The 27748-nt window shown below is 38.0% G+C and overlaps 1 protein-coding gene across 10 annotated transcripts in view; it reads right to left on the reverse strand.

Moving 5' to 3' along the window:
* The window catches only part of SCML2 (Scm polycomb group protein like 2), a 72008-nt gene that overhangs the window by 25700 nt on the left and 18560 nt on the right, over window positions 1–27748 (reverse strand). For 7 of the 10 annotated variants that reach the window (XM_030234918.2, XM_050978557.1, XM_050978576.1 and 4 more), the window contains 5 exons: window positions 26664–26732; window positions 20066–20136; window positions 15772–16006; window positions 11754–11842; window positions 10082–10325 (listed from right to left, as the gene is read on the reverse strand). In XM_030234918.2, coding sequence (XP_030090778.1) covers window positions 10082–10325; window positions 11754–11842; window positions 15772–16006; window positions 20066–20136; window positions 26664–26732 — 708 coding nt within the window. The remainder of the gene's footprint in view (window positions 1–10081; window positions 10326–11753; window positions 11843–15771; window positions 16007–20065; window positions 20137–26663; window positions 26733–27748) is intronic. The other 3 variants (XM_030234925.2, XM_030234922.2, XM_030234923.2) reach the window with 2 other exon arrangements.

Consider the following 27748-nt stretch of genomic DNA (forward strand, 5'->3'; position numbering starts at 1 on the left):
AATACAAGTACTACTGACACACATTTCTAAAGCAGTTGGAGATTTACATACATTGCTATTTGCCTGATTCAGTTACTAATCTAATATTCCTTAATGGCAGTTCAGAAGAAATCTCTTCATTACGGCTGGTTGCAATCCTAATACATCAAATGCAGACCTGATATCCCAAGGTATCTGAGAAGGACCACCTTCTGGATGTACAAAGTGATCACTTTCCTTTTATTTATGTATGCCAAAACATATTTTCATAGGCAATGACACAGTAAGATGAACAGAATTCTAACCAAATGCTGGCACAGCATTACTCTTATGTTCCTGAATTGCTAACGACAACTCACGTTAAGCTGTATATCTGAAATGCAAAACAATATCAACTGTATGCTGTACAATACAATACTACATATTATACTTACAACAATATAAATGCAGCCATTTTATCTATTTGTACCACACAACTATCCATAGAACAAAACAATCATGACCTTGTAAAGAAATGTCGTTTAACAAATTCTTTGTGCTTCTGCCTATGCTTAAATCTAGCAAATGCATTTCTAGTCTCCCACAGTAAAGACATAGCTGTTGTTAAATACACACTACTTTCAAGTCAACAGGTTCTAGGAGCACAGGTATGAGTTTTGGACACTGGGCAATCCCTATTCCCTTCCAGAAGTACGTTTACCAGACAAAGAGTAACAATGCAAACAGCTCCAGCCGCTTCCTGATGCCCTCTTGAACCACACACATCAAGCACTACCTTATCTCAGCATCTTCCTACCTGTATATGTGCCAGAGGACCAAATATGAGCAGCATTAACCATTAAGGGGGTGGGGGGGAATCAGGTCCCACTTGGTATTTTTCCTTCTGCCTAGGGCTGAAGCTGGTTTTTTCAATAGGCAGGACTACAACAAAGCCCATGCTGCCTGGGCAGCATCCCAGAGATATCAGCAAATGAGGAAGCTGCTATTTGCATTTGTTGATTTAAGAGAGGATGGGGGGAGCACAAGGGAGTGGGAGACTGCTGAAGTAATTCCCATATTGTCTGCAGGCTGTATTGACAGTGATCATCAGTCACCTGCTCATACTTCCCTCACCCCGGCCTTCAGAGGGAGACCAAAGGTTACACTGGGTCACAGGATCTGGGGGAAATGAAAAGACATGCAAAATCAAGCTGCCAACACGCTGCATCTGTAGACAGAGTTATCCCCATTAGGCCACATGTTCCAAAAACTAAGACATTTTAATAGTCTCATGAGAACTTGTTAAAATATAACGATGAAGAGAATAGAGAGGAAAAATGCCAAGCTCTGCTTGCAATTACAGCAGTATTTAGCTGGGATATTTACAACCAAAAAAGCACATTTGCCTTTTGAGGATGCTGCTTTGCATCACAAAGGCCCTCTCATTTGCACAAACAAAATCAAGCATTTGTGTCATGTTGCTCATCTACAGAAATATCCACCACTCCAGTTTCAGGAATGGGATGCACTGCATGGCTTTCCTTCCCCAATATCTTGTTTAGAGACAAAACCTGTACAGACACCCTTAATAACTAAAGAACAGAGGTCACACTACACAGATACACTTTACCATTGAAATGTTAGCAACTAAGCAGCACTTTCAGAGTTCACAGAGCGGCAGTCATATTGCCATATTTGTACCACCTATAGGTACCTAGCCCTTCATGCAACTCACAGCTTTCAAATACTTCTCTTTCAAAACATTTTCTTTCCTCCCCAAACAGTTCTATGAGAATCCCAACACCTGCGAACTTTGCATTTAATAGAAGAGAAACCCAAGATCCTGTATTTTGGAACTCAAAAAACAACCTGGAGATGCACAGCCACAACTCAATCCCTCGCTGAAACAAGGAGATCCACTGCAAGCAACTGAGCCCATTTGCATGAAAAGGACCCAAATGGTTACGCCTCACATGAGGGCCAAATTCTGCTTGTAGAAGCAGAAAAACTTCCCAGACACAGGTAGAACTGCAAAATTGACCCCAGAATGTTATCTCCAAGATCTCTTGCCAGCATAAGTAGCATATTTAAGACAACTGTGAAATCTGAAGCTACTGAAACCTCCAGTACTTGGGAAGGGGATAGAACAGATGACAGCTCAAAAGCCTGAATTCTCATGCAATTCTAATTAGTAAAATTCCCTCAAATAATCAGCAGTGACAGTTTCACTCCATGTTTTTATGGAAAGCAGGGGAAAAAAAGAGTTCAGATTTGTAATATTTAAGCATTATAAATCTCCCATTCGGTTAGTGCCACAGAACAGCAATTACAAGACAAGACTTAAAACAACTGATGGGAAATTACACAAAGCAAGGTAGGGGCTCACTGCTGAGCATTTTGTGAACACAGAATTTCTACCTGAGGTGAAGGTGCCAATTATGCCAGTAAAAAACCTAGTTCACTTTTAAAATCAGGTTTTCTTTCAAGAGACAAATTATTCTATTTGTACTGTAGTATTGTTCCTATGCCCCACCAATATATAAACCCAGTGCTCTTCAGAGAATATAAAAGCTTGGTCCTTGTGTTATGTACAGACAAAAAAAAAAAAAAAAAAGGTTTAGCAACTTACCCTAAATCCATGAGAGCATTCCACAGGAAAGTAATGGAAACATATCTGCTGAGTTCTAGCCTGGAGTTTTAACTATAAAACTAACCTTCTTTAATACAGTCAGTTATTATCATGAAAGTTTTGACAACTGGCAAAGGAAGTGGAAAAGATTAGCAATTTTTTCAAAACAGCTTACTGCCAAGTATTATAAAAATTTATGTCCTTATGTCTCAATTGAACAACAGAGCCATACAAAAGTGTAACTATCTGTAATACATTCCACCTCTTCCTATCTGTGTTTGGATGACTTCTGGTTATGAGGTAGCTGTGAGATACTAATTGATATGTTGCTATGATAAAAATCAGGTATAAATCATTAATTCTGCTATCTAAAAAAGCAACATCACACTTGGAAACTTCAACAACCACCTTGGCAAGACATGGACACTACAGCTTGAAACTTTCTTCTTTCTAGATTTTAGTTTCTGTTACCAATAAAATAAAAGAAATAAATATCTATGTGAAAAGTTTTAGCCTACCTTACACAGGACTGAAAGGCAAAATGGAGGCTGCCAAGCAATGTAAGACAGAAATGGATGAAAAAAAAAAAAAGCATTCCTCATTCCTCTCCCAGTGATCTCCCCAGGCAGCACTGTACACCTTCAGTCCCTCACTCCTTCACCCCCATCCCCAGTCTGCCACATTTTCAAGAGGTAGGCAAGCCAGCCCCCACAGAAGCAACCACTGAAAATACTGTTTAAGATCCAACAAAACCCACTGCTAAACAAACTAACACTCATCACTTCCAAAAAAACCAACTTCTATGACTTAAGATAGGGCATGGAATATGTGGGATTTTGGGGGTTACAAGCAAAACAGAAGAAAGACTGCTGGAAGATCTTTTCAGCTAGTCCCCAGAAACCAAGAACTGTGAAAAGCCAGCTTCGAGACTCATGCTTCAACAAGCATTGTCACTGCAACCACATTAGCAAAAAAACCTAAACTGGACAAACCCCAACAAAAAAAATACCTGTATTTTGTTGACAATCTGGAAGGAAGGAAGACAAGGAAGAGAGGAAGCAAATAGCTTGAACTATCAAAACAGCATCAACTCCAGTTACCTGAAGTGAACTTAGTTAGATGTGCTGGTGATGAATCTGTCAATAAGCCCAGCAAGACCCAGCTCAAAAAATTTGGTACAAATTTAACAACCTGACTTTTCACACAATCATTACTGATTCTGCCCTGGTTTTGCCATTATTTTTCCCCAAATAGCATAAACAGGATGAAAGGAGGGCCCAAAATGACACAATACAATGCAACAAGCTTCCAGGGAAGAAAAAAGACACACAGAGCACCGATAGTACAATGCAACAATTTGTTTTGTCTCAGCATGTGAATGACAGCACTGATACTCTGAACATAGCTTATAGCTACTAACACAGATTTGGAAAATATCTACTCAATCACATCCACTAGCAGGGCACCACGACCATTGGCTGTGGCTTGGCACACCTAGGTTAGTAACCCTTTACTGCTTAGTCCCCTCAGCAATAGGGTGTTTTATTACTCAAGCTGCAGGTGGGAGGTCTGTACAGAAGTACAACATTCTGTTTAGACTATACTGAAATACCTGCAGTGTCCATAAGACCCAAACAAGAGAACATTAAAAAAAAAAAAATTCCACATAGCAGTCAAAAATACATGTGTTGGAGTATTTCCAAATTACAAGAAAATTACAATTACCTTATAAATAAACATGGTAAAATGACAGGGAATCCAGACTTACAATAAGGTCATATCTTTGGAAAAGGCAAAACCTATTCTTTCTTAAGTGATTACTGCCCTGTAGCAGCACTATCCAAGCCTTGCTGCAAGATGTCAAGAAACATTAATACCAAATAAAAAAAGCTTAACATTTGAGAGAATGTGGCAAATCAGGTTTTAGCCTGAAGCACTGAAGAGTTTTTCATGTACAATTCTGAAGACAGCATAAATCTGCTTACTGTGTGTGCCTGACTTAACTACTGTGATCTGCTCATGAAGAGAAGCTGGCTGCACTGACAGAGAAATAAAACCTCCAGCAGTACGAAATTTTACCACTTCACTTTTTTTTTCTTTAATGAAACTTAATTACCATGCTTATCTGATTTTTTTGGCTACTCTAAACATGACAGAATCTTCACAGATCTTACTAAAGCTCTGTATAAAGTTTCAACACTTCTTTTGTTTCATCTGCAAACAGGGCAAATACTTAGATTTGTACTGATATTGCACATTTGTGCACAACTCAGCTGAAAACATAACAGAGCTTATTTTCACATAATTTCATCAACAACAGAGAAGACCATCTCTAGTATCTAGATCAGTAAAATCTGCACAAAGTAAACATTGAGAAAATTACTGAAATTAAATAAAACTAAGAAATCATAAAACAAACAAACATATTTTTAAATCTCTGCTTGAGCCTGTACTGCTCTTTTGCTGCAGACAGTTTTACAAGGAGACCTTTAACATCAACAGGCTGATTAGCATAATGAAAGAAGATTGCTCTCACTGCCAATAAATGCACTAAATTAGGAGAAAAGCAATGATGGGACACAGGGTGTGGAAGACAGGGAGACAGAGGAGAGTGAAAGAAAGAATATGACTACTAATGGTAACAACTACAGTGTATCATGTTTTTGGTTGGTTTTTTAAAATTATTTTATCATCTTCCTTCGGCCTCCCAAATTTTTAGAGCACAGAGAACAGTTCCAACTTTTTGAGTTCTTTGCATCACGTTTATCCTTCAAAAATCCATCTTCATACGGCTGGGGGGATCATAGATATGTAGAAACTGATCCCCCTCTTTCTGTTCACATCTAAATGATTGATACTACCTAATACTGAAATCAATCTTTGCAGGTGAAACTACTTATTGTTTCCCACATGGCTTGTGCCCAGTTGCTCTTTTGTTTTCTCTATTATATGAAAAATGTTTTACTTCTATTATAAATAAAAAGGTGGGTTGCCTAAGTAACTGCCATTTACATGTAATAACTAAACAGTAAAATGAATTTCTACAGAAACAGCAAATAGAAATTGTTCGGACAATCTCCAGTCACCTGCTGCTTACTTCAGTCGTAAGCCTCAAAATACAACAAGCTACAAGGCAATACACCAATATCAAGAATATATGGGTACAGTAACAGATTTCTATTATTCAACAGAGTAAATTAAAAATTACAATCTACAGTGGTTAAATAGAAAAGTACATTTGGCCTAGAGAAAGAGTGAATTAAAAAACTTGCAGAAGACATAAAACTTTAAAATCCTTCTTAAGGTATACCAAAAGCATAAGTTATATGGACCCAAGAGATGACCAAATTTTAGAATGAGCAGATGCAGAAGGAAACACTAAAACAACAAGACTGAATTTATTTTGCATTCATACTCACTCCAAGGAAGCACACAATATCAGTATAAGTCCAAAAATCCCAAATACCAATTAATGAATAATCATGGAAGGAACAGAAAACATAACAGAAGCCACCACTATGTCACTAAGTTTCCATATATTGTGCACTTCTGGACCCAGTGGCTCAAAAATGCTATAAGTGAAAAGAAAGCAGTACAGAAGAACAAGGGTGACCAGAGGAATAAAACTGATCCCTGAACAACAAAACCAAAATCTTCCTGTTCAAGTACTGGAAGTACAATAACCTGTTTCAGTACAAGAAACCAAGGACAACAAATGAAACAACCAGCAAGGAAAAGGAATTTCTACTTTTCCAAAAGAAATATACTCCAGTAGAGAACGCCTTATGTTGTAGGTGCTAAAAAGGATGTTGGAGGTGCTAAAAGTTCAGATGGCTCCAGTATATAATAGAACAGGTTAGATCAAGTTCCTCCCGTTTTATACTGAGTACCTGAGAAGGTAATCAGCATAAAAGCATTATTTTGGGCTTGGAAGGACCTTGGCTGCAGATGGACAGATACTAGGAAGACTTGAGCAAACCTGTCTCCTATGTGCTTATGCTTTTCTTCAGACATTTGCTTTCAGCCACTGCTGGAGAAAGCCTTCAAGAGCAGATGGTCCTGCGACTGGTCCAGCACAGACATTACCATGTCAATCTCCTTCATTAGGCATTTTTCACAACACTGTTTATGTGTTTTTGAGTCATCTCTAAAAGCATTTAAATGACCAAGAGACACAGAGAAAATCTACTGCATCCTTAAAATATCAACCTTGAGGCAGCAAGCCAAGCCAACATCAAGCACTGAAGTCAAATCATACCTAACCAATTCGTACTATCGGAGATACTTCTAATGACACAAACTACAAGGTTAGCTAAGCAGTGTAAATATTGAATGGCACATTTCATACCACTGTACACATATCCTGACATCCAGCCAGGTCCACTGAAGTCCCACCTTCTGATAAAGGACCAAAGACAAAACATAAACACAAATATTAGGGCATGAAGGCTATCAACAGTTGGTCCAAAACAACTTTTCACCTACCATCTCTGAATTACCTTTTATCTTAGTTAATGAGCTAATACCAATGAGAGGTATACAGAAGATACAGTTTTAAAGAGTAAAAATAACACATAATCTGGTCTGAATAACCCACATCCTAGAAGCCTGTTCTTAAACACCTCCCATGGCAGAGGTCCTACACATTCTCTCTGGGTGTCCTAAAAGACTAATACAGTAGACAGTTGAAATACAATCTTCCCTAATTTGCTTACTGTCTCCCTTATTGCATTTAATCTCTCTTTCAAAAGGTTAAATTAGACCCCAAAATACATCTCATGGCAGGAAATTGTTGTCCTAGGTATGAGTGAAATTTAAAGCATCATTTATCACTTTTATACTTAGGTTGTAGGATATTGGCTTTGCATGTTCACTAAAATTTGAGGCTTTTTGTTTCAGCCCTGTAAGAAGTGATTTAACACCTTTAAATGCTTTCAGGTTTACAAAAATCAAGAATACTTTTCATATTCACTCTGGAATTCAAGCCACTCTTAAGTCAATTATTTTCACTTTCTATTGCAGAAATTCAAGCCAGAAATACTGAGGTAACCAGCAGGAAAAAAGTCCAGACCGGAATAACACTTCAGTACTCAAGGACATTCCTACAATGTAGTACCTGGAATATTTTCTCCCTTAACAGGAGTAGTTAATGTAAGTGTGACATAATGAAGAATCCTGACAACAGTATCATATTTCTGAATTCAAATGACTTGATTATACTCTTCTTGAAGCTATTATTTAAATCTTAATAAAGGATTGTCATTGCAGTTATTTAATAGCTCAATAGCAATCAAATAACAATGAAAAATCTAACCTGAGAGCAAAAAATATTTCATCCAGATATGTAAATTCAACAAGTGTGTATAACACACACAAACATAAAACATAAAATAAATTAAAATAACAACACAAAGCAAAATAGAAATAACAAATTATTTATGCTCAGAATGGGGAAAAAATGAAAACATAATTTCAATAAAACTGCAGTTAACTTTGGCCTCAGTTTTGGAAACAAAAATAAAAACCACTCCAGCCTGCACCTCTCTTCACTCAGTTTCTGTTACATGTCCAAAATTCTCAATTTTAACTACCAGTCTGTAAGAACCCTGCTTCAGATTTTATTAATGCCTGGAGTGTTTTTGTTTCTCATTACAGAGCAATAGTATTCTAACTGGATAGGTATTTCAAGTCTGAATTTTGTTTGGTTTATTACCTGAAGAGCTGGATTACATAACCAGCTTTATTCATTGTCAAACAACCTTGAGCTCTATCAAGCACTAGTCAGGCAAGAAAAACTTCTGGATGTCTTACCTCAAAATATCGCTGGCTTTCCAGCGTGAAATTGGAGTAGACTAAACAATTTAATAATATTCTTTCCAGAAGATGAAATTTGACTCAGTTATCTAAACTGCCACAAAAATTATGTTTTAAAAATTCTATGCCACTTATTTACACAGCCCTGCCTGTGTATCACAGAATGGGTCAGGCTGGAATGGACCACAGCGGTTCATCTGGTCCAGCCTCCCTGCTTACGCAAGGTCACATGGCATGGGGTTGTGTCCAGACAGCTCTGGAATATCTCCAGTGAGGGGGACTCCACAACTTCTCTGGGCAATCTTCTCCAGTGCACAGTCACCCCCACAGTAAAGAAATAATTAAGTTAAGTGTAATAACACATCTAATTCATGATCTCTCAAGACAAGGTCAACCTTCTGAAGAAGCTGAGAAAGACACTTTAGAGATTGGGAGCACAGAAACATTAAGACTAAGGTCAGTGTGGTACCTGTTAGATGACTTCTGATGCAATGTCCATCATCCTCACCCGCATTTCCCCTTTCCTCTCACTGCAGGTTTGTACCAGCAGATCATTTTGGACAGTACAGCTACACACACAGTTACTCCTTTGCTGAAACCTGCCACAATGGACTAAATGCAATTCCAGGTACTATGACCCCTGGCAGCAACTTCAGAGAGGCAGGTGAGAGCAAGGATGCAGAGGTGTCCTTAGCTAATTCCAGTTAGATTTTCCATACAGTTCTTGATCTGCTAGAAAAAGGCTGAGAAAAATAATGGAAAAGGCCAGGAAACATTAGTGATTTCCTGCCTTCTTGCCTCTGTTCCTTTCCTACTTCCAAGTGAGAGTTCTGTGACACCAATCAATTTGTCCCTTACTCACCTAACATCATCCATGAAAATTCTCACTGAGAACAAATAATTCTGGTTAATAAAGAAATTATTTAAAATATTATTCCTCTCCTTCAAATCCTCGCTTCCTGACATTTTTTTATGGTATGAGGATAGAAAAGCTCAAACAGTTTGACAGAAAAGCCTTACACTACGGAAACCTAACAAGCAGTCCCAGAGGAGCAAAGGGATTACACTGAGGGATACTCCTCTTCATGCTATTTCCCTTTTTTCTAAGGTAGAGAGTTATTCATTATAAAGCAGCCATTAGTTAAAGAGACACTATCACCTGATCAACAAACATCCCTAAAGGCAAGAGGATGATGAAGCATCCAGAATAGGCAGCTGCAAGACAGAATTTTGTGAGTATGAAAGAAGAAATATTAAATATGTAGTTTAGACCCGCAATCATCACAGAAGCAAAGACTACTTTACTTAGCAGTTAGCATAACATAAAGTGCTGCAGCAGCCATATAGTAGTATCACTATACAGGAGCATGTATCTATCAATAATACAAACAGCAAATCTAGTTCAAGATTCTTTACAAGCACACAAAAATTAGAGGTCGTCAGAAGTCCTCCTAACAGTATTAAATAAAACGTTCCCAGAGATACTATGAACAGGCAAAAACTGTTTCCCAGCAATTTCTATTAGCTTTAAGCTGCATAAAGAAAACTCAACAACATTTCATTCTCGTCTGCTACTCACAAATCAAATCTTCAGTCTTATCTGCATATAGCCAGCTGGTTTTTAAAATTCTGCTGTAATTGAGGAGAAAAACAATTAAGCAATATTATTAGTCATCTTACCATTGTTCCCTGGTGGTTGTAATGCATCTCCTGTCAGGCTACACCATCCGACTGGGAAAATATCTCGTGAATCACACCTGCACCAATAGTCAAATGCTCCTCTCCAACCATCAAATGTAACAAAAACTTCATCTCCTTTAACATCTCCAATGGTTGCTGGGCAAATCAGGTATGGGTTCTTCCTATCTATAGCTTCAAGTTTCATTCCAACTTTAAAGCAGTTTGGCACAGGTTTTGGTGGTTCCTATAAAAATAAACATGGTAGAATATTTGTATTTCTATGGCCTCTTGAAAAAAAAACCAAAACTAAGTAACAGCCCTTTTCTTTTCCTCAATATTCTTACTACTTATAGTCACTACTCTCAGGAAGTAATAGAAACACATTCAAGGAAACTTAGTTGTATTTCAAATTTGCCTTTGCTCTTCTGCACTATAAAAATTTCCATTCTATTCCCCCAAACCACAGCTGGGATAATTAGCAAAATTCTCCATGACAGAAAGACCCTGATAAAAGTATTTACATAAGCAATAGGTTGCAACCAATACATTATGTCTGGGCAGCAAGACAGCCAAGACACTAAAATGAAATTATTACATGCTAATAAAGAAGAGGTTTGCAGAGAATAGATATTTCTGGGGACTGATAACTGTCTGGTAAAAGCTTTACCTCTCAATTAATCCATGAAAAATTCATTAGCATTGGACATTATTTATAGGCCTCTGTTAACTCACTTGGACTTAGACCAACTCCAAGTGGACAAAAGAAAAACAAAAATCAAGTGAATGTGACTGGTATAAGTGTACCTCCACAGCAGGAGTTGTGATCTGACAGAACACAAATTACCACCTCAGCCTCAAGAACCTTATTATCTAAGCCCATCTCAGATGTGCTGCAGGCTAGCACAGAGAAGCGTGGCTCATCATGCCTCAGAAAATTTATATTATCTTATCTAAAAAAAATTATAATTATATTAACAGCAAGTGATGTGATTGCAGGCCTAAGCCAAACTGATTTGCTAACGTGCTTCTCAGTATCACTCTCAGTATCCAAAAAGAACACACTCAGTATGACAACAGGGTTTTATCACCTCCACAAAAATTTAACCAAATCATTTTAATACTACTGTTATTTTTATATAATTTTCCATCTTTGACAGTAACTTACCCAAGAGTCATGTTTAAAAAACTGAATGTTTTTTTCTGCTATTTTCAACTACTTTCGCACTATATTTTAAATTATGATTGTGTGCCAAATAAGTACATTTAACAAAACCTTTCCAAGCACTACTGTATTCCAATGGGTCTCATTCCCCATTAATTTTTTTCATTCCTGAGCACATTCACATGACTACAGTGCTGTTAAGAAATGGGATATGCATTTTATCTAAAATCCATGAGACAAAAAATGAGCAAACACAATTTCTCTAAGTAACATGCCATACTTTGAAGTCTCAGCTCAGGAAAAGAAAAAGTCCTCTCTAAGGACTAGAAGCATATTCCTTTCTGTCTAGTTCCATAGCATGTCAATCCAGTTCAAAGTAATTTTAAATAATAGTCTTGCCTTCCCCATCTTGCTGCAGACAACAGGGTAATATCTTAGCATCCTCATAAAAAAAATGTAACCATGGACCGCTTGATAGAAGTTATTTACTAGAAAAGCCTTTCTTCTTACCTTTTTAAAGAATGCTGCAGGTGCCATTTCAGCTCCATTGAGAGTTCTTAAGAGAAACATTGGCCAAGAGGATGCATTCATCTGGAACCCTGAGGACAAACAAAAAACCAAACAAACAGCCCTACTTTCAGTTTGTAAAATGCAATAGGAGAAAAAGGCTGTTTCACTAATGCCTCATTCCCTCTATTTCAGACTTGGCCAAAATAGAAGCAGCTAAGAAGAAATGAACACGGTCACAGTCACTGCAGAAAGCTGTGCAATTCATTTCCATTTTGAGTGACTTGCCTGCAAAATCACTCATCATCACTCATCATTCAGGCACTACAGATTAATTTCTAGGATTCAATGATATGCAAGTCCTAGTAGGGGAGACCATTAGGTGGTCCCACTGAGTCTCTGGTCCAGTGAAACTTCCCTGGCACAAGCACCTAGCTTTCTCTTCAGGTTCTAGCTCATTTATTGAGAAGATAATTTTTTATTTTTGAGAATATTGTTATTGTTTTACCAAACCACAGACAAAAAAAAATGCAATTGTTTTTTTCCTTCTCTCACTAAAATAAATACATAGACATAAAACAAAGCATACCTAAGAGTGAACCAAAAAAAAGTAATAAATCATGTATCATATTGAAAAACATAAACCAGATGGTCTTTCTATTTCATTATTCTTCATTAACAAGTGAATAAAAATCATAAACAACAACCAAATTTGTTTAGATTAACTACCTTATTCAAACAGAACAAAGGTTTGTCTGAAAACCTTCTTATTCCAGATAATCTTCCCTCACAATCAACCACCTTCCAGTTAAAAGATAAAACAAAGCAAACAAAAAATCCTTTTGCCTTCTTTGCTTTCTCAAATGTTTTAAAGTAATGAGTAAGATAACAGACATACTGGACATTTTTTTCTGCTTCTTTAGCAGTTAGATGTCTGGAACAGTTCTGCAGAGAAACAGACATAATACAGCAAATCGTAATTTTTTCCACAAAGCAAATAGTACCATAATCTGCCAAGAGCTCATGACTTCCCTCAATAACTGATCTTTAAGAATTGTCTTAAAAATCTGTAACTAGAAAGGTGGACCATATCTGCAATTCTTGATCAGTTAAATAATCCACTCATTTAAAATTTGATTATATGCTATAGTGGTTCTTGAGCTCATTGCTTTAAGCTATCTTCAGTAGAATAAACCGTTTTCAAGCCAGAACTACCTATTCAACACCTAAATTAATGCAGAGCTCCTATATGATAAAAGGTGTCATAATTCAGGGACCACTGAGTTGATTGTCAGGCCTGGTTTCATACCAGAGTCTTCATAAAACCTGAACATGTGTGGTTACTGAAACACAATATTCCCAACTAAGTAGCTCAGAAAATATATACAAGCACAACAGAGAAGTGAAAACTAAGCAACAGTTTCAACTGACTTCATTTGGCTTTTAAGTTGTCCTGGTAAAACCAGAGAAACTGCTATCTGCATTATATTTTGCTCAGAAAATTAAGCTCTCTACAACAAAAAGCTGTGGAAAAGCTATGGAAAACAAAGGCTGGAACAGGAACACTTTGCTGCAATAATCACTTTCTCAAAAACCTTATGTAACATGCATAATTAAACCATGTAAAAATCAGGTAGGAGGGACTATTTTAGTTAGTTATTATGATAGAAGTGGAACATTAGTATCCAGAAGGTTCCCTACTACTAAGGAAAAAAATCCTTTGGTTAAATGTCTAACAGGAGGTAATTATACACCCAATTAGCTCCCAGCTTTACCCAGGAACAGGATGCTGTAAAACTGCCAAAAAGGCTTTTTCAAAAATTTATCTAGGTATGCTAGAATGTTTGATTGCTGGAATTTAGCCTATCTCTAGAAAAATCTAGGGCAGGAGGGCCAAAATAGTGGCACTCACATTCTTTTCTGAATAATCAGCAATTGTTCAGAGGGCAGGTAAACTTACATGCCTGAACGCAGGGAAACAGCTGCTTGTTAAATGCTGCACTGCAGGCAGCCTGACACATAAGAGTAAGAAACAGTATGTGAGGAGAAGGCATCAACCTTTCTACTGATGGTCATGGAAAGTTTCTCCTCTTAACAAATCAACTGCCCCCATCACACATAACCAGGTTGTTCCATTCATCACTCTGGCTTAGAAACACATTTTAAAAACTGTCGTGTTCCTGAAGCTGTATTTTTTAACCCTGTACATATATTCAGCTGAAGGAACCACCATACTCTTCCATTTTTTATACTGGTATCACTTCATTAATTCTGGAAGGTTATATCAAGAACTTCAGAGAGATTAAACCGAGAAAGTTCTTAGAAAAAAAGAAAAAAAAAAACCAAAATTTACCCTGATGTAAGGAATTTCTAGTGTATTCAATCAAAACCTCTATATATTCATTGAAAGAAGGGGGAAAAGCCCTTCTGGCTAAAACTGTATCTAGCATAAACAATATTTTTCTAGACTGGCACTCTGGTTGCATTAATTTTCTTGCGCTCCTGAAGGACCACAATAGCACAAAAATCTGCCCTTATAATCTATGTGAAGTGTCTTAATGGTTATGTCAACTGTTCCTGTGCCTGTCTCTCTACAAGCAAATCAAGATTCATACTGTAGTGAAATCATACTTTTCTCTTCATCTTTCAAACAGAAAAACTGGAAGTTGCTTCCAAAGCAGGATGACAAGCTTTTTGAGAGGCTACTGAAAAAAAGCATATCTACCCTCACTAAACCTCCAACAAGAATTCTCTAAGAATTACTGATGGCACCAAACCAGAAATAGGTTCATAAGCTATAAGATGGAAAAGTAGCAGCAACCAATTTTTGTATACAGGTAATTTTTTTATTATTTTACAGTTTATTACTTGTATTATTTCTTGCATCTTCTAAAAATCACAGAAGATACTAAGATAAAAGGGGAAAGAGTGTTTGGGTAAATTTTGGTCATTATTCTCTCTCTTTTTTAAAGTTAGACTACTTGCAGATCATTGTGAAATCTTTAAATATTTCCATACATAGAAGTTTAAGCTATTGACAAATACGGTATAAGAATGCAGATCTAAATATACAAGTTAATCACAGCAATGAAAGGCAATGTCACATTTTTACTACGTCTAGCAGTTTAGTCAAAGCTACCTCGGACCATCCAGGTAACAAGGAATTTCTCTGTAGAATTCCCAATTTCATAAACTTTCTCAGTAAGGAGACACAATGATGTCACTCATATTGCTTATGGAAGGCAAAAGAAGTTCTGTGTAGTATTTCTAAGCCTAAGGAAGGCATACATTGTTCATAAGCATTCAGTGCGCTCACAAACCAGCCATGACAAACTGATCTGACATTCCCCAACATATGTTGATCTGATGCAATAAGAATATCAGGCAGACTAAGCCTGCAGTTTGCTAGAGCTCTGGAGTGCTGCTTTTACTACCTCAGAGTAAAAACTCAGAGCAGAAGGCTGCAATTCTGCACTAACCCACCTTATGCTGCCTGTCCTAGAACACAAATCAATTTGCTCGGTGCCCAAGGAAACATCCTGACTGCCCTGCAGGGCGTGCTTTCAGCAGCCCTGCCGAAGCTTCCCAGGCCTGCAGCAGCACCCTCTTGTGAGCTGCTCAGATGCACTGATGAAGAGTAAAGGGGCAATCTGGCTTTCTCCAGTTCTTTCCAAGGGCTCCCAAAAGGAGCACACATGGCATCACGCAGCAAGACACTGTATACACACACACAAGGCAGGCTGTGTGTGAGGGAACATTTACAGAATGGGCACATTTAATATTAAGGGCCTATTAAGAAAAATCATCAACAAACAAAACTGCTCATTCTTATATCAGAAGAATGAAATAGTAAGAAAAAGCCACAATTCACGTAGCCAGAATTAGTTTACTTACCTCCTTTTCAATTAAATAATTGTTTGGTGAGCTGTTCATACCATTGAATTTGCCAAGACAAAAGGATAAATTTGACTTTCTGAAAGCAATACTCCACACACATTTGTTCATCAGCTTTGTTACTTACCAAGGGGAGGCTGGAGCATGCCCCCTTTCTTTTCACAAGTCCCGATGGGCTGTATGTCTGAGGAATCCACAAGCCTCCAGAAATCATTTTTGTTGTCACTTCCATCGAGCCGCAACCTTAGCCTGGCACCAGTGATTCCAATGACTGTGGCGATACAAACTGAGGTAACATTGCGAGGATCGTGCGCTTCCAGTTTCATACCAACTTTGAAATCGTTCGTAGGCGGAATTCTAGACTACAATAAAAGGTAAAATACTTTTTTTGTAGTTGTCAACACTGCTAAATTTACCAGCCAGATCAATAGACAGCTTTATTCCTTCCAAACTTAGCATAAAAATGATAAATAGGAAGAAGCTTTTAAACTTTTGAGTGTCTAGCATCAAGTCAGGAAAGGCAACTGGATAACCTACCGACTGCATAAGCATGATTGATTTCTAAAAAGATAAAGATGCTAAGTAGAGTAACAAGGGTATCTTTATGAAGATATGAACCCAAGTGTGAGGTGAATGGAATACAAGGACATTAGGAAACATGATGTTCAACTCAAAAAAGACCACCACAACCAAAATACAAACCAACAGACACATCCAAAAGAAAATCCCAACAAGGTTTATTAGCTTCCAATTCAAAATAAATAATTATCCTCATTGTAATAATATTTTGGAAATCTAAACAAAATTTGGACCCTTCTCTATCAAAAAAAAAAAAAGCTTACATTACAAAGAAATTAGACAGAAAAAGGAATTAGTGTTAACATTTTTAAGAAAGAAGACAGTCCTAACAACACATAAAACTTCCACGCAAAGACAAAAACTGTAGCTTGTGCTTATTCCTAGAGAACTGAATATAATCACAAACATACAATGCAATGCCAATTTAATTAGCACAGGGAAAAGAAATGTGACAAATGCAATTTGGTTGTTAGGAAGAACTTTTTATCACATGCTAAAGATGAACAAAAAAGGGTATTTTTTACTAATGTATCAACACACTACAGGCAGAGATTGACTGGACTGCAGTCTGATTACTTGCCTTCTGTCAAATTGTAGGCAAATGACACGTAATGATGTTTAAAGCTTCGTATGAACACTAACTGGGATGGAATGGTTCATGATTCTCTTTACTTGTCTCCTCATTTTCAGCCTAAATTTATTGATGGAATTTTTGGCCAACATTATCATTTATTTTATTTTTGCACTTTAGCAAATAAAATCTAAAGCTACAACTGATCCTTTCTCAGTACCTTTTCAACAATGTAAATAAGTAAAGCACTGAAATTTCTCTTAGGAGATGATGACTACTCTCCTATCACCCTGGAAACTCTTTTCTACAACTCTTCAGTACAAAGCTGTTTTTGAATACAGACACCCAGAACTCTAAGCAGCCTTCCTCATGACATTTAACCCCAGCAGCTACCCTATCCAGACTAACACAGTCTGACTTCTAATATAGGAGGCATGTTAGAATACCCAAACCCATAGGCATTCACACTCACAGGACTCCTTGTTCCTGCCTGACCAGGTCAGGTGGGGATCCCACACCAGACAAAGTGCACTTAGCTGTCTGTGGGCACAGGGAAAAAGACAGGAGAAATCTGCTCCTGCAACAAGTGTTAGTGATATTTTTTCTCCACCACATTTAAATGTCTAAATTACATCTTTCTCTACTTGCTATATTGTGCAGGTGCACTATTTACACACCCTAGATCAATAGCAAGACCCCTGGAGGAGCCTGAGCCCAAAAGCCAAAGAGGCGAGCAAAATTCAGCGAGCATCTGCCAGTGCTGAACTGAGACAGCAGGCTGGCTGAAAGGGGAGCCCAAGCCTATTAAATTTAAAGGGCAATTCAATTTCAGGATATTGCTTGTAAGCTGTTATTTTGTACAAGCAGGAAAAGCAACAGAAATTGAGCAAGTGGGGAGTTTGTTTCTGTCTTTGTGGAAAAGGTGAGCTTGTTGAAATACCAACAACTCAAGGCAACAACTCATTCTGTTAAAAAAGTAAGTCCTCCATGCTAGTTTGTCTTTAAATAAAATAACAAAATCTCGCTCAATAATAACTTTGCTTTTATTTCTGCTCAAACCACAAGGGACTGAGCTTCTACATTTAAAATTTTCAACTGCTTGGGAAAAAGTTTTAGGGCAAGAAAAAGGAATATGAAGTGCATTGAAATTTAAAGTAGTTATTAAAAACAACTTAAAGCAACAGATAAAATACCTCCTAAATTAAGATAAATACTTTAATCAATTTCCATTATCTGTCTGTGTCTTAATTTACAGCAGAGGCTTTAATTTATTGTTCCCCAGATAATTTTTAATTCCTGAAAAATTTAAACTTTTAAAATTCCCACAGGTCACAAATTCTGGATGTAATTGTCAAATTAATTTTCTCGCTGCACTTTATTTTCTGGCTGGCCAGAAAATGCAAAGAAATACAGCAGTGTATTTCTTTGCATTACACAGAGTAATAATGACATGTACTATTCATGTGTAACCCAATAAAAGTCAAATTAGTCCTAGGCAAAGCACAAGCACTTTAGGTTCTAGAATCTGCAGTTATGTAGTGAGAGGATCTAGCTCTGCACCTATTACCATTGCATGCCACTTTACCTTAAGATTGACTCCTATAAAAACTGAAAATCTGCATATGCAAATTGTTTTGAAATTTGCTGTGCACATAAATTAAAGCTCTTCTTTTCAACTCACACACTACTTAAGCAATCCAGGTCACATGGATTTATCTCTGTCAATGCATGTCACCTAAACACCTCTATTCAAGGTATTCAGTTGCTCAGTTCAGACTTCTTGAGCATTACTAGGGGAGAAGAAGATGCAAGAAAGGCATATGGAAAGGCTTTTGAGTAGCTTTCTGCAGTTGTTACACTCCTTGGGAGCATACAGTCTGGTCATGGTGGCTTATGGTCTGTGAGTATGGCATTAAGCTCAGAAAGATCCAGGGACAACACACCACCCTCTGCCTCTACCCAGGAGGAGTTTGAGGTGTCTGCCTTGTGAAAAACACATACTGTGAAATTAATCTCTGCAGCTCCACGCAGAGCTATGGACACCAGTGGATTTTAGCCACCTCTCACTGAAAGCAGAATGAGAGGGGCTCTTTGCCCTTCTTCCTCATCTGCAAAGAGCAAGTTGAGATTCAAGATCTAGCATGAGGAAATGCTACCACCTGTGTTTCTCTCTCCTAATTCTCCATTCTTGCAACTGCTTCAGACTCACCGAGTGATGGTTCCTCTTCTTCTCAGACTATTCAACTCGTGCTGCTTTTTATTTGGGCCCCCACTGGAGGCCAGTATCATTTCCAGTACAATCAAATCACCAACAGACCCTAGAAAACAATTTCAGAACATGCCCAAGCCACTAAACTAGGCATGCACTGCCTGTCACACCTATTACACTTCTATGAACCTGAACAATCCAATTCCTTAGCAACTATCTTCCTAACACAGTAAGGACACACAGACCAAAATGAATCCTATTTAACTTTACACAGACAAGACACACCTCAGCTTGGGAAAACAGACAGAAAGATGCCTAAAGAGATCGATTCAGTCTCCAGAGGGCTGAACAATTGGAGGTCATTAGCTTACACAAGATAATAGGTTTAAACTGCAACTTCAAATACATACTAAACCATCAGGTAGGGGGGATCAAACTTATAGGGCATAGAGTAATACAAATTAGTACATTAAACACTCTTCATCATAAATCCAATATTTTCTTTGTATTCCTGTATATTCCACTTGATTTTTTTTTATTTTAGTATCTGTTACCCCTAAGTAGAAAGCACTCTGTTCAGAAAGAGACAAAATTAAACTTATTAGAGACCCAAGAAAAAAGTGACTCAACTCTACTACACATACATAGCTAAACAGAATTGAAAGAAATCTTTCAAAAATGGGGCAAAGACTTCTCTGACAATCAGAATTTTTTAATTCTCAATAAAACCATGGTAGTGCTAAGATTATTGAAAAAAGTAGAAAACATTTTTGAACACTGACAAGGCTATCTGTTTTCATTAGCTAGTCTTTTTTTTTCAAAGGAAAACAGAGTTCAAAGAAACAATTTTAATGAAACTCTCAAAATTTGGCTTGAGGCAGAAACCAAGAATGAAAAAACTTCCGTAGCTAGTAACTGCCAAAACTGTAAGCTACTGATAACTACAGATCAAAAGAAGTCAAATGGGAAGTCTGCAAGCAGTCTAAATGTGAAAGTTTTTCTAGGATCGCCCTGTAAAAGGCATACAATAGACACACACTTGCAAAATAGTATCTGGCATACCTGTCTGAAACAATGCAGCGGGGCAGCTACTGATTCAGTCTCTTTCAGATAATCATCCCAATTAAACTGTTCTGGAAGACACAAGATAAAAAAATACATATGCACACTTACAAAAAAAGGAATTTACATTAAATGAAAATTTGAGGAAAGAAAGGGACAGAAAACCCCACTAACTGCAGAATACATTTTTTTCAAGAGCAGAATCGTTCTCAAATGAAAACTCCACCTTTGAAATACATACAGACCTTGAAGGAGCTTCAAAAGTAATGTTAATTTACAGGGGTGAACACACAATAGGCAAAATTAATATAAAACTTCCTTCTTTTTTTTTTTTGTGCTCCACATGCCAAATTATCTAGGTCGGAATATCTAGACTGAATTCTTTGCATAAGGATCTCCCAAGTATTCCTACAGAAATCACATTAGCCTTGCTATATTATAGTTTCCCTAACAGCAGGGTTAATAGGATAACCTCATATGAGTACTGAGATGATATACATTGAAAACACAGATGTATGGAATATATATTACGAGCACTATTCACTAGAAATCAAGATTAGCACAGCCTTCCAACTGCATCTTCGTCTCTTTTTAGCTGAAACTCTAGGTTTCAAATAAAGGTTTCTTTTTGTAGAATATCATGCAATATGGCATAGATAGATAAACATTATGACAATGATAAGTAACAAAATCATGGTATTTTTTCCAGTGTTAATAGTGTCATTGCTTAGGTGTATGGGCAAGTGGATTCTGCATTTGATTTAATTAGTGTTGCCAGTTTTGCATGAATGGAAAAATATGAAGTACGAACATCAAAGATACAAGCAAGCATATTAATTATTTTAATATAAAGTGTAGGAGAAAAGCTGCAATGGCACAACCAATATTTTTGTCACTAAATTATCTGAGTGAGCTCTTTTGCTTATTTTTCTTGTTTGGGCAGCTGGCATCTTTCTGATGTTCCTGAAGAATAAAGCACTGATGAACCCAAAATGATGCAGTGATGCCACCCAGCGGCTCAGCAACAGCCGCTCACAAGGCCTAATGCAAAATCCTTGGAGATAATGGAGAGCTCCAGGTGTGCCAGTAATTCTTCCAAAAACACCACTGGGCACAGACACTTAAACACATTTCTGCAGTTTTAGGAGAGAGGAGAAGCAAAGAAACAATCAGGAACTGGCAGCATTTTCCAGCACTTGCACACAGCTTCTCGGAAGGATGTGCGGTGGCTCAAACCCAGAGTCTTCCTGCAGTAGGACTGCACTCTGCCGGCAATATCAAATGCCTCAAGCAAAAGGGAATCATCCCCTCGGCCTGCTGAGGTCCTGGGTTTTGGTGAAACAGACTCAAGTGTATGAGTCCTTTGTCCCTGCCACTGCAGAAGCCGTATGTTTGTCAGCAATGTGAGAAGTCAGTAACAAGTCAGTAAAATGTCAAAAGCTGTTAATTTGTGCTCTAGAATATATGCAGGCTGGTAACAAAGACACCTTTACATACCATCTGGGAATTCCACCTATTTTGGAATGAAAATTTTATTCACACATTTATATAGTAAAACTGATTTTGTGTTACTTACAAAAGGCAGTATACATTAACTCAAGTATATATTTGTATTTCAGGAAGGCAGAAATAGCTCTTCAGAGCTTTCCCCAGAAAGCAGCCTCCAGATTTGTTGCTCTTTTCATTACCAAGCCAAAGAGGGTGCAAAAATTAAATATTATGAACCGATAGCAAGGTTTTATCTTATAAAAAAGATCCATCAGAGTTTACCGTAGTAAAGTACCTAATTCTACAAAATTAAATCTAGTCAAAAGAAAACATTAGTTGTGTCCCAGCTGTCTCAGATCTAACATGATGTAAAAGCTGTAGTCATGCACAACCTCATTAAGGACTGTAAAAACATAAATACTTCAGTGACACCACATTTACCAGGGCAAACCGTCATTCACCTCCTTCAAAAAAATTATATAGTAACATTTCCCAAATGATCTGAATTAGAGGATGGTAAATTTTGTGGGGTGACCAAAAATACAGAGGGAAAGAAACAGTTTTGTTTTTTCAAGGGAACATTTACTAGAAAAACACAGAAGGTAACAAGACATTTACTAGAAAGACAGAGAAGGTAAGCAGCCAACTACAGATAAAGCCAAGGGGAAAACAACATTGCCTAGTTCTTTGCTTTAAATCCTGGCTAGCAAAAGCTCTTGCATCAAGCAGAAATGTCCTGGAGTTAAAATTAGAAGCTCTCCACCTGTGAAGATACACTGTATTAAATTAGAGCCAAGCTCTCAGAGATGGTGCTAATTATCATTTAATTACTGCAGTTATAGAAATAGGAGACACATGTATGTTTGCAACATGTAGGATGCATCTCCAGAAAGATAAGCACATTGAAAAAATATCTACATTAAAGCTTCTCTGTATTCTCAGTGTGCACAGGTAAAGAAGCAACTGTATTATATGTATTTTTAATTCTGAAGACCCTGAAAATATGCATCTTCTGACAACCAGAAATCCTTGAGAAAATTAGCTCATACTAAATAATTTAATTTGCATTTCTGCTCACACTCAGATATGCAGGCTGAATAAAACAGCTTAAGAAAAGACTGTAGTGCAACAACCACAACTTTATAACACAGCAGGAAAGTGAAAACTAGAGAGAAAAATAAAATGTTATGTTGAAGAGCAAACCAGCATATACTGGAAATAGAACAAAACAAGACCCAAACCAGAAGGTAACTAGAGCCTTTTGTAAATGAAAAAGAATGTTAGTTTAAAACCCGCATAGGAGTGAGGCTCTTAAACAGTGATTCAAAGCAAGCAGCAATGGCAAAAAGCCTGACTAATTTAAAAATGGAGGGACTGAGTTCATGTCACAGTTGCTTGCATTACTGGTACTGACCCATGGGTCAATGACCCTTGATGCTCTCTTCAATGCTGTATCAATACCCTATCACTGTCAAACCTGCCAATCCCAAAGTAACTCAAGCTAGAAGGGACCTCAGGTATTCTCCAGCTCAGCTTCCTCCTCTTCCAGGGTCTACCAGACTCAATGTGAAGATTTCCGCACCAAGGAGGATTTCTTATGCTCCAGCCAGTATTTGTCACTTCTACTTCCACAGTGGCTCTGAGAGGAGCCTGGCTCTGTCCCCTTTCCATCCACCTGACAGATAGCTTAAAACAGCATGACCTTCTCCCATAAGCTTTCTTTTCTTGTAGTTGAAAAAGAAACATCTCTTCTGGTTTTAGTACCAGTTTTTTGCATTCTGGCTCCTTCAATTTTTTGCAGGACTTCAAGCCAGCCTACTCCAGCACAGCAGTGCCTTCCTTGTACTGTGCAGCTCAAAACTGAAGAGAGCTCTCCAGACAGAGTCTCCCAAATTCCCAAAGAGTCCCCCAAAGCAGCGAACACCTCCTCCCGGCCCGCTGCCCGTAGGATCCCTTTGCAGTGGAGCTCTCTGGCCACAAGAGCGCGCTGCTGGCCCACACTCCGCTCCTGCCCGCCGGGCTCGGGGCCTCTCCCTCTACATTCCTTCCCAGGCAGCCGCTTCCCGACTGGGCTGAGGCAGGGCTCCGCTCTGCCCGCGGCCGAGAAGCACTCTGCATTCACCGCTCCTGCCATTCCATTTCCCCAGCACTGGCAAGTCCATCTGAAGGGCAGTCCTGCCTTCCAGCCTACTGGCTACTTCTCCCCATCAGATGTTACCCACAAACTGCTCCAGCAGTGGGTTCTGTCCAGTCGTCCCCATGGGACAGTAAGGCCTTAAACAGCATCAGCCTAGTACTGACATGTAAGAAATGCCACTAGCTACCAGCTGACAGGTGGTCCTTGCACAGCTTGACAGTCAAGTTAATTTTTCATCCACCTATCCAAACCACATCTCACCAGTTTGGCTGAAGGGATGCTACAGAAACTGTACAGAAAGCTTTGCTAAAGTTGACATGAACAACATCCATTGGTCTCCCTTGTTTCCAGATTAACTAAGCACAAAAGGCATGCACAGTTCACACACTTGACAAATCTACCTCCACTGTTCTAACCTCATTGTTGTCCTTTATTTGCTTGGAAATGGTTTCAAGAAATATTTTCTTTATGGTCTTCCTGAAGACAGATTGGGCAGGCCAGTCTGTAATTCCCCAGATGCTCCCATCTTGTCCCTCTTGACAGTGTGTACTATTTGACCTTCTCCAGCCATGGTGAAACTTCCTCAATCACTACAACTTCTCCAAAAGAAGCGAGAAGCCTCCTTGTGACATCAGTCCCCTGCCTCAGCACACCTGGAGGTGTTGTCACATCTGCTGGCATGAATAAGTGAATGCCTGGTTTGTTGAAGTGCTCCCCATCTTTTTGCACCATATGTAATTCTCTAGTTTGGGGAAAGTCAAAAGTTTTACAAAATTTTAACTAAAGATTTAAACTATGAATTGTCACTTGCAGATTGGTAGAATTTAAGTTCCTGGTTTATTCAGGGTAAAATAACACAGTATCACCATAGCCTAATAGTGTTTGGGCAGATGGAACAAGTCATGTCTTCTCAGATCACCCCTAGGTTCCCTTGGCACCCATCTGAGACTTTGGACATGGAGATGCCTCTTTTCTAATCTTCATCCCATAATCTTTCTTCTTCAAAGATGAGACGTCCTTATAATTTTTGTTCACACACTCTTGCAAATATAGCAGTTTAGGTGTAAGGCATTTCATACTCCACTTTATACCTTGTACCTCTTTCTATATATTGTGATCCTTCAATTAAAATTTTTCTCCTCCTCATGTCCTTCTCTACTCACTTCAGTCTATTTTTTTTAACCCATTCTTCTCACACCTCTGTATCTCTTTGACTTTTCCTATCACACATTCCACTGGAAACTCTGGAGACTTCCTAGTTGCTAGCCCAAAGCATTGTATGGCATCTTCATCTAGCATCAAGAGGCTCTTTCTGCTCCTTTGCCACCAACAAGCAACAACACAGAATAAAAATTATTTCATCTGTAGAAAATCAGAGATCTTGCAAGAAACTTCTCTCCGTCTGACAAAGCTGAGCCTAGATTTCATGAGGAAGTTCAGTTCCTGGACACTAGGTTAACAGCACTGACCAAGTCAAAAACATGGAACACAAAATGAGGCTTGTCTGCTTAGCAGTGCTTCTCCACAAAGCTTTTTCAACACCTTGCTCTCTACTGCAGGAGGAGGCAGGGACATTTTCCAGTGACTCATGAAATATGGTTATCTTATCCACAAATGAAGAGCACTTTGCTGGTGGGGGGTGTCTTACAGCACTCTGTCATGTTAGACAACATTATTTAAAACAGACACACTGAGTCCAGTTTGACTGGAGCTCATTTTATACTGCAGAAGAAGGAAAAAGAAACAAATATGCTTCCTCTTCTGGCTCAAAGTAACAGGGACAAATAAAGATGACAGGTTTCCTGCACAGGTTGTGGATTCTCCTCTGGAGATACTCCTAAATTTTCTGGACGCAATCCTGAGTAATGTGCTCTAGGGGATCCTGCTTGAGTAGGTTGGACTAAGATGACCTCCAGTGGGTGCTTCCAACCTTACCCATTCTGTGATGGCCAGAATCCCAATAAATGAAAAAATTAGCTCTGGCAAATGTAACAGCTGAAGGCTGCACTATGACTGGTAATGTATCTTTTATGCAAAGTCATTACCTCAATTACCCAGCTAATGTTTCAGTATCCTGGCATGTTTGATCTGGGACTATGCTACTTATCTCCGCTGGCAGCCAAGAAGAACCAGACCATCTATCAGGAGTCATAGGGCACAGAAAAGTGCATAGAGTGAGAGTTTAAATAATTCAGTGTCATTTTTTCAAGAATGCCTGAAGAGATTTTGTACTTTAATCAATACTACTTGTGACATTTCTCAGTGTCCAAATTCAAACAAACAACATGAACATGCAAAGCATATCGAAGGATGTTGCTGTTGTCTCACTGCAGCCCACCATAGAAGCTACCCTGACAGCAGTCTCATGTATACACTGCCTTATGGCACCTGCTGTGCATAGTAGAGGCTAAGTTAGCCAAGAACTTGGATAATTTCTGGTAAGTGTGCACTTTTCCTCAGTTTACTAAAAAAACCCCACAAATTCTGCTTGCACATCAATTATTTAAAGTAAAATTAGAATCCCAGGCAATTTAATTCAGTTAGCAATCCTAAAAACTCAAGACTATTAAACTGAAAATCCTTCTTTTGGCACCAGGAAACACATTAGGGAAATAAAAATAAACTGCAACAGAAAAGGCATGAGACTAAGAAATACATGAGGAGAAGAACAGACAAATCAGTAACAGTTTAAAATTAATAAAGTTTACACAGCATCTTTGATTATACATACAAAGAGTACTTATTTGGCTAGTAAAACTAGCAGGTTCAATTCAAGCAGTTTCAACCATCACTTTCTATATTAAAACATACTTTCCTAACAGCTAGACAAAAGCAAAGGTATGTTTTTAACTACCCACCATAATAACCCAAGAGATCCCAACAAGAAAAAGAAGTCAGAAAATAGTGCAAACCAAACACACACTTTTTCTTTTAGAGTACCTTAACTAAGAACCTGACAGCTGCAATACCTACCACTTTTTAAAGATGGGTTGTTTGCCTGCTGATTCTTTCCATCTTTCTCTTTTCTAATATTCTTTGAATCTAAAAGACAAGATTCCATTACATAATAAATGTAATATTCACATCATAACTATGTCCAGCACAGCACAGAATGCTTTCAAACAATACAGAATACCTTGTTGACTTATTTAATTAATTTTAGTACATAATCAAAATGGTATGTAAATTTAATCACCTCACTATTTTCCCTTCAAAATATATTGAAAAGTACAGCATGAAAAAGCAGAGCTTTTGACTACTTTATATTGATTATTAGAATAAATCTAGTTGCAGAATACAGAGTATCAGCTCCACAGACAGCAATCCTGTCCTATTTTAAAACAGTTTTACTTCAACCTACACAAAATTTGAGATCCTAAAGACCACTGGATATCTTTATGCATCTGGTTATACACAGATCACTGTGAACTGAGAAACAAGGAAAAAAACCAAACCCATCCTAAAACCATATTTCTGAGTTAAACATTTCATTCTATACTGAGATCTTTTAGTTCTCAATATTCTCAATACAAAATTCTCAAATAGTAAAAGCAGCTATCTCAGCATACTTCAGTTATTTCAAAGAATCACTCAGAAGAATCTACCTTCTCTATAATTAATCCTGGCCAGTCTGCCATATTTCATTTTTGATGGATTTCAGCATGGATGGGAGATGCAGGAGAGCTGGGCAGCTATAATGGAGAAGACTGAGAGGGACAGTTCCACTCATTCCTTTTAAAATACATTGTTTGGTGACCTGCTTTTGACACTCCTGGACTTGAGTGCAATTCAAATACAATATTGACCTCACAATGAAAATGCAAGTACATGTTCAGATCTAAAAAGCTTTTTTGTTTTTATCAAGATCTGCATAAGAGAATAACTCTCTTGGTGTGCAAATGCCTCACTACTGGGAATGGGGTTGCTCCCCTAGTAAGGCCTATGCCTAGCTCACACCTTGGGTTATCCCACTGAGCCTGAACAGGTGAAGGGAAGGCTCACTTTTACTGCAAGACTGCATTAGTAGTCAATTATTAGTAGCTGTATTCACTCGCTTT

This window comes from Serinus canaria, chromosome 1 (genome assembly GCF_022539315.1).
Source record: "Serinus canaria isolate serCan28SL12 chromosome 1, serCan2020, whole genome shotgun sequence".
NCBI lineage: Eukaryota > Metazoa > Chordata > Aves > Passeriformes > Fringillidae > Serinus > Serinus canaria.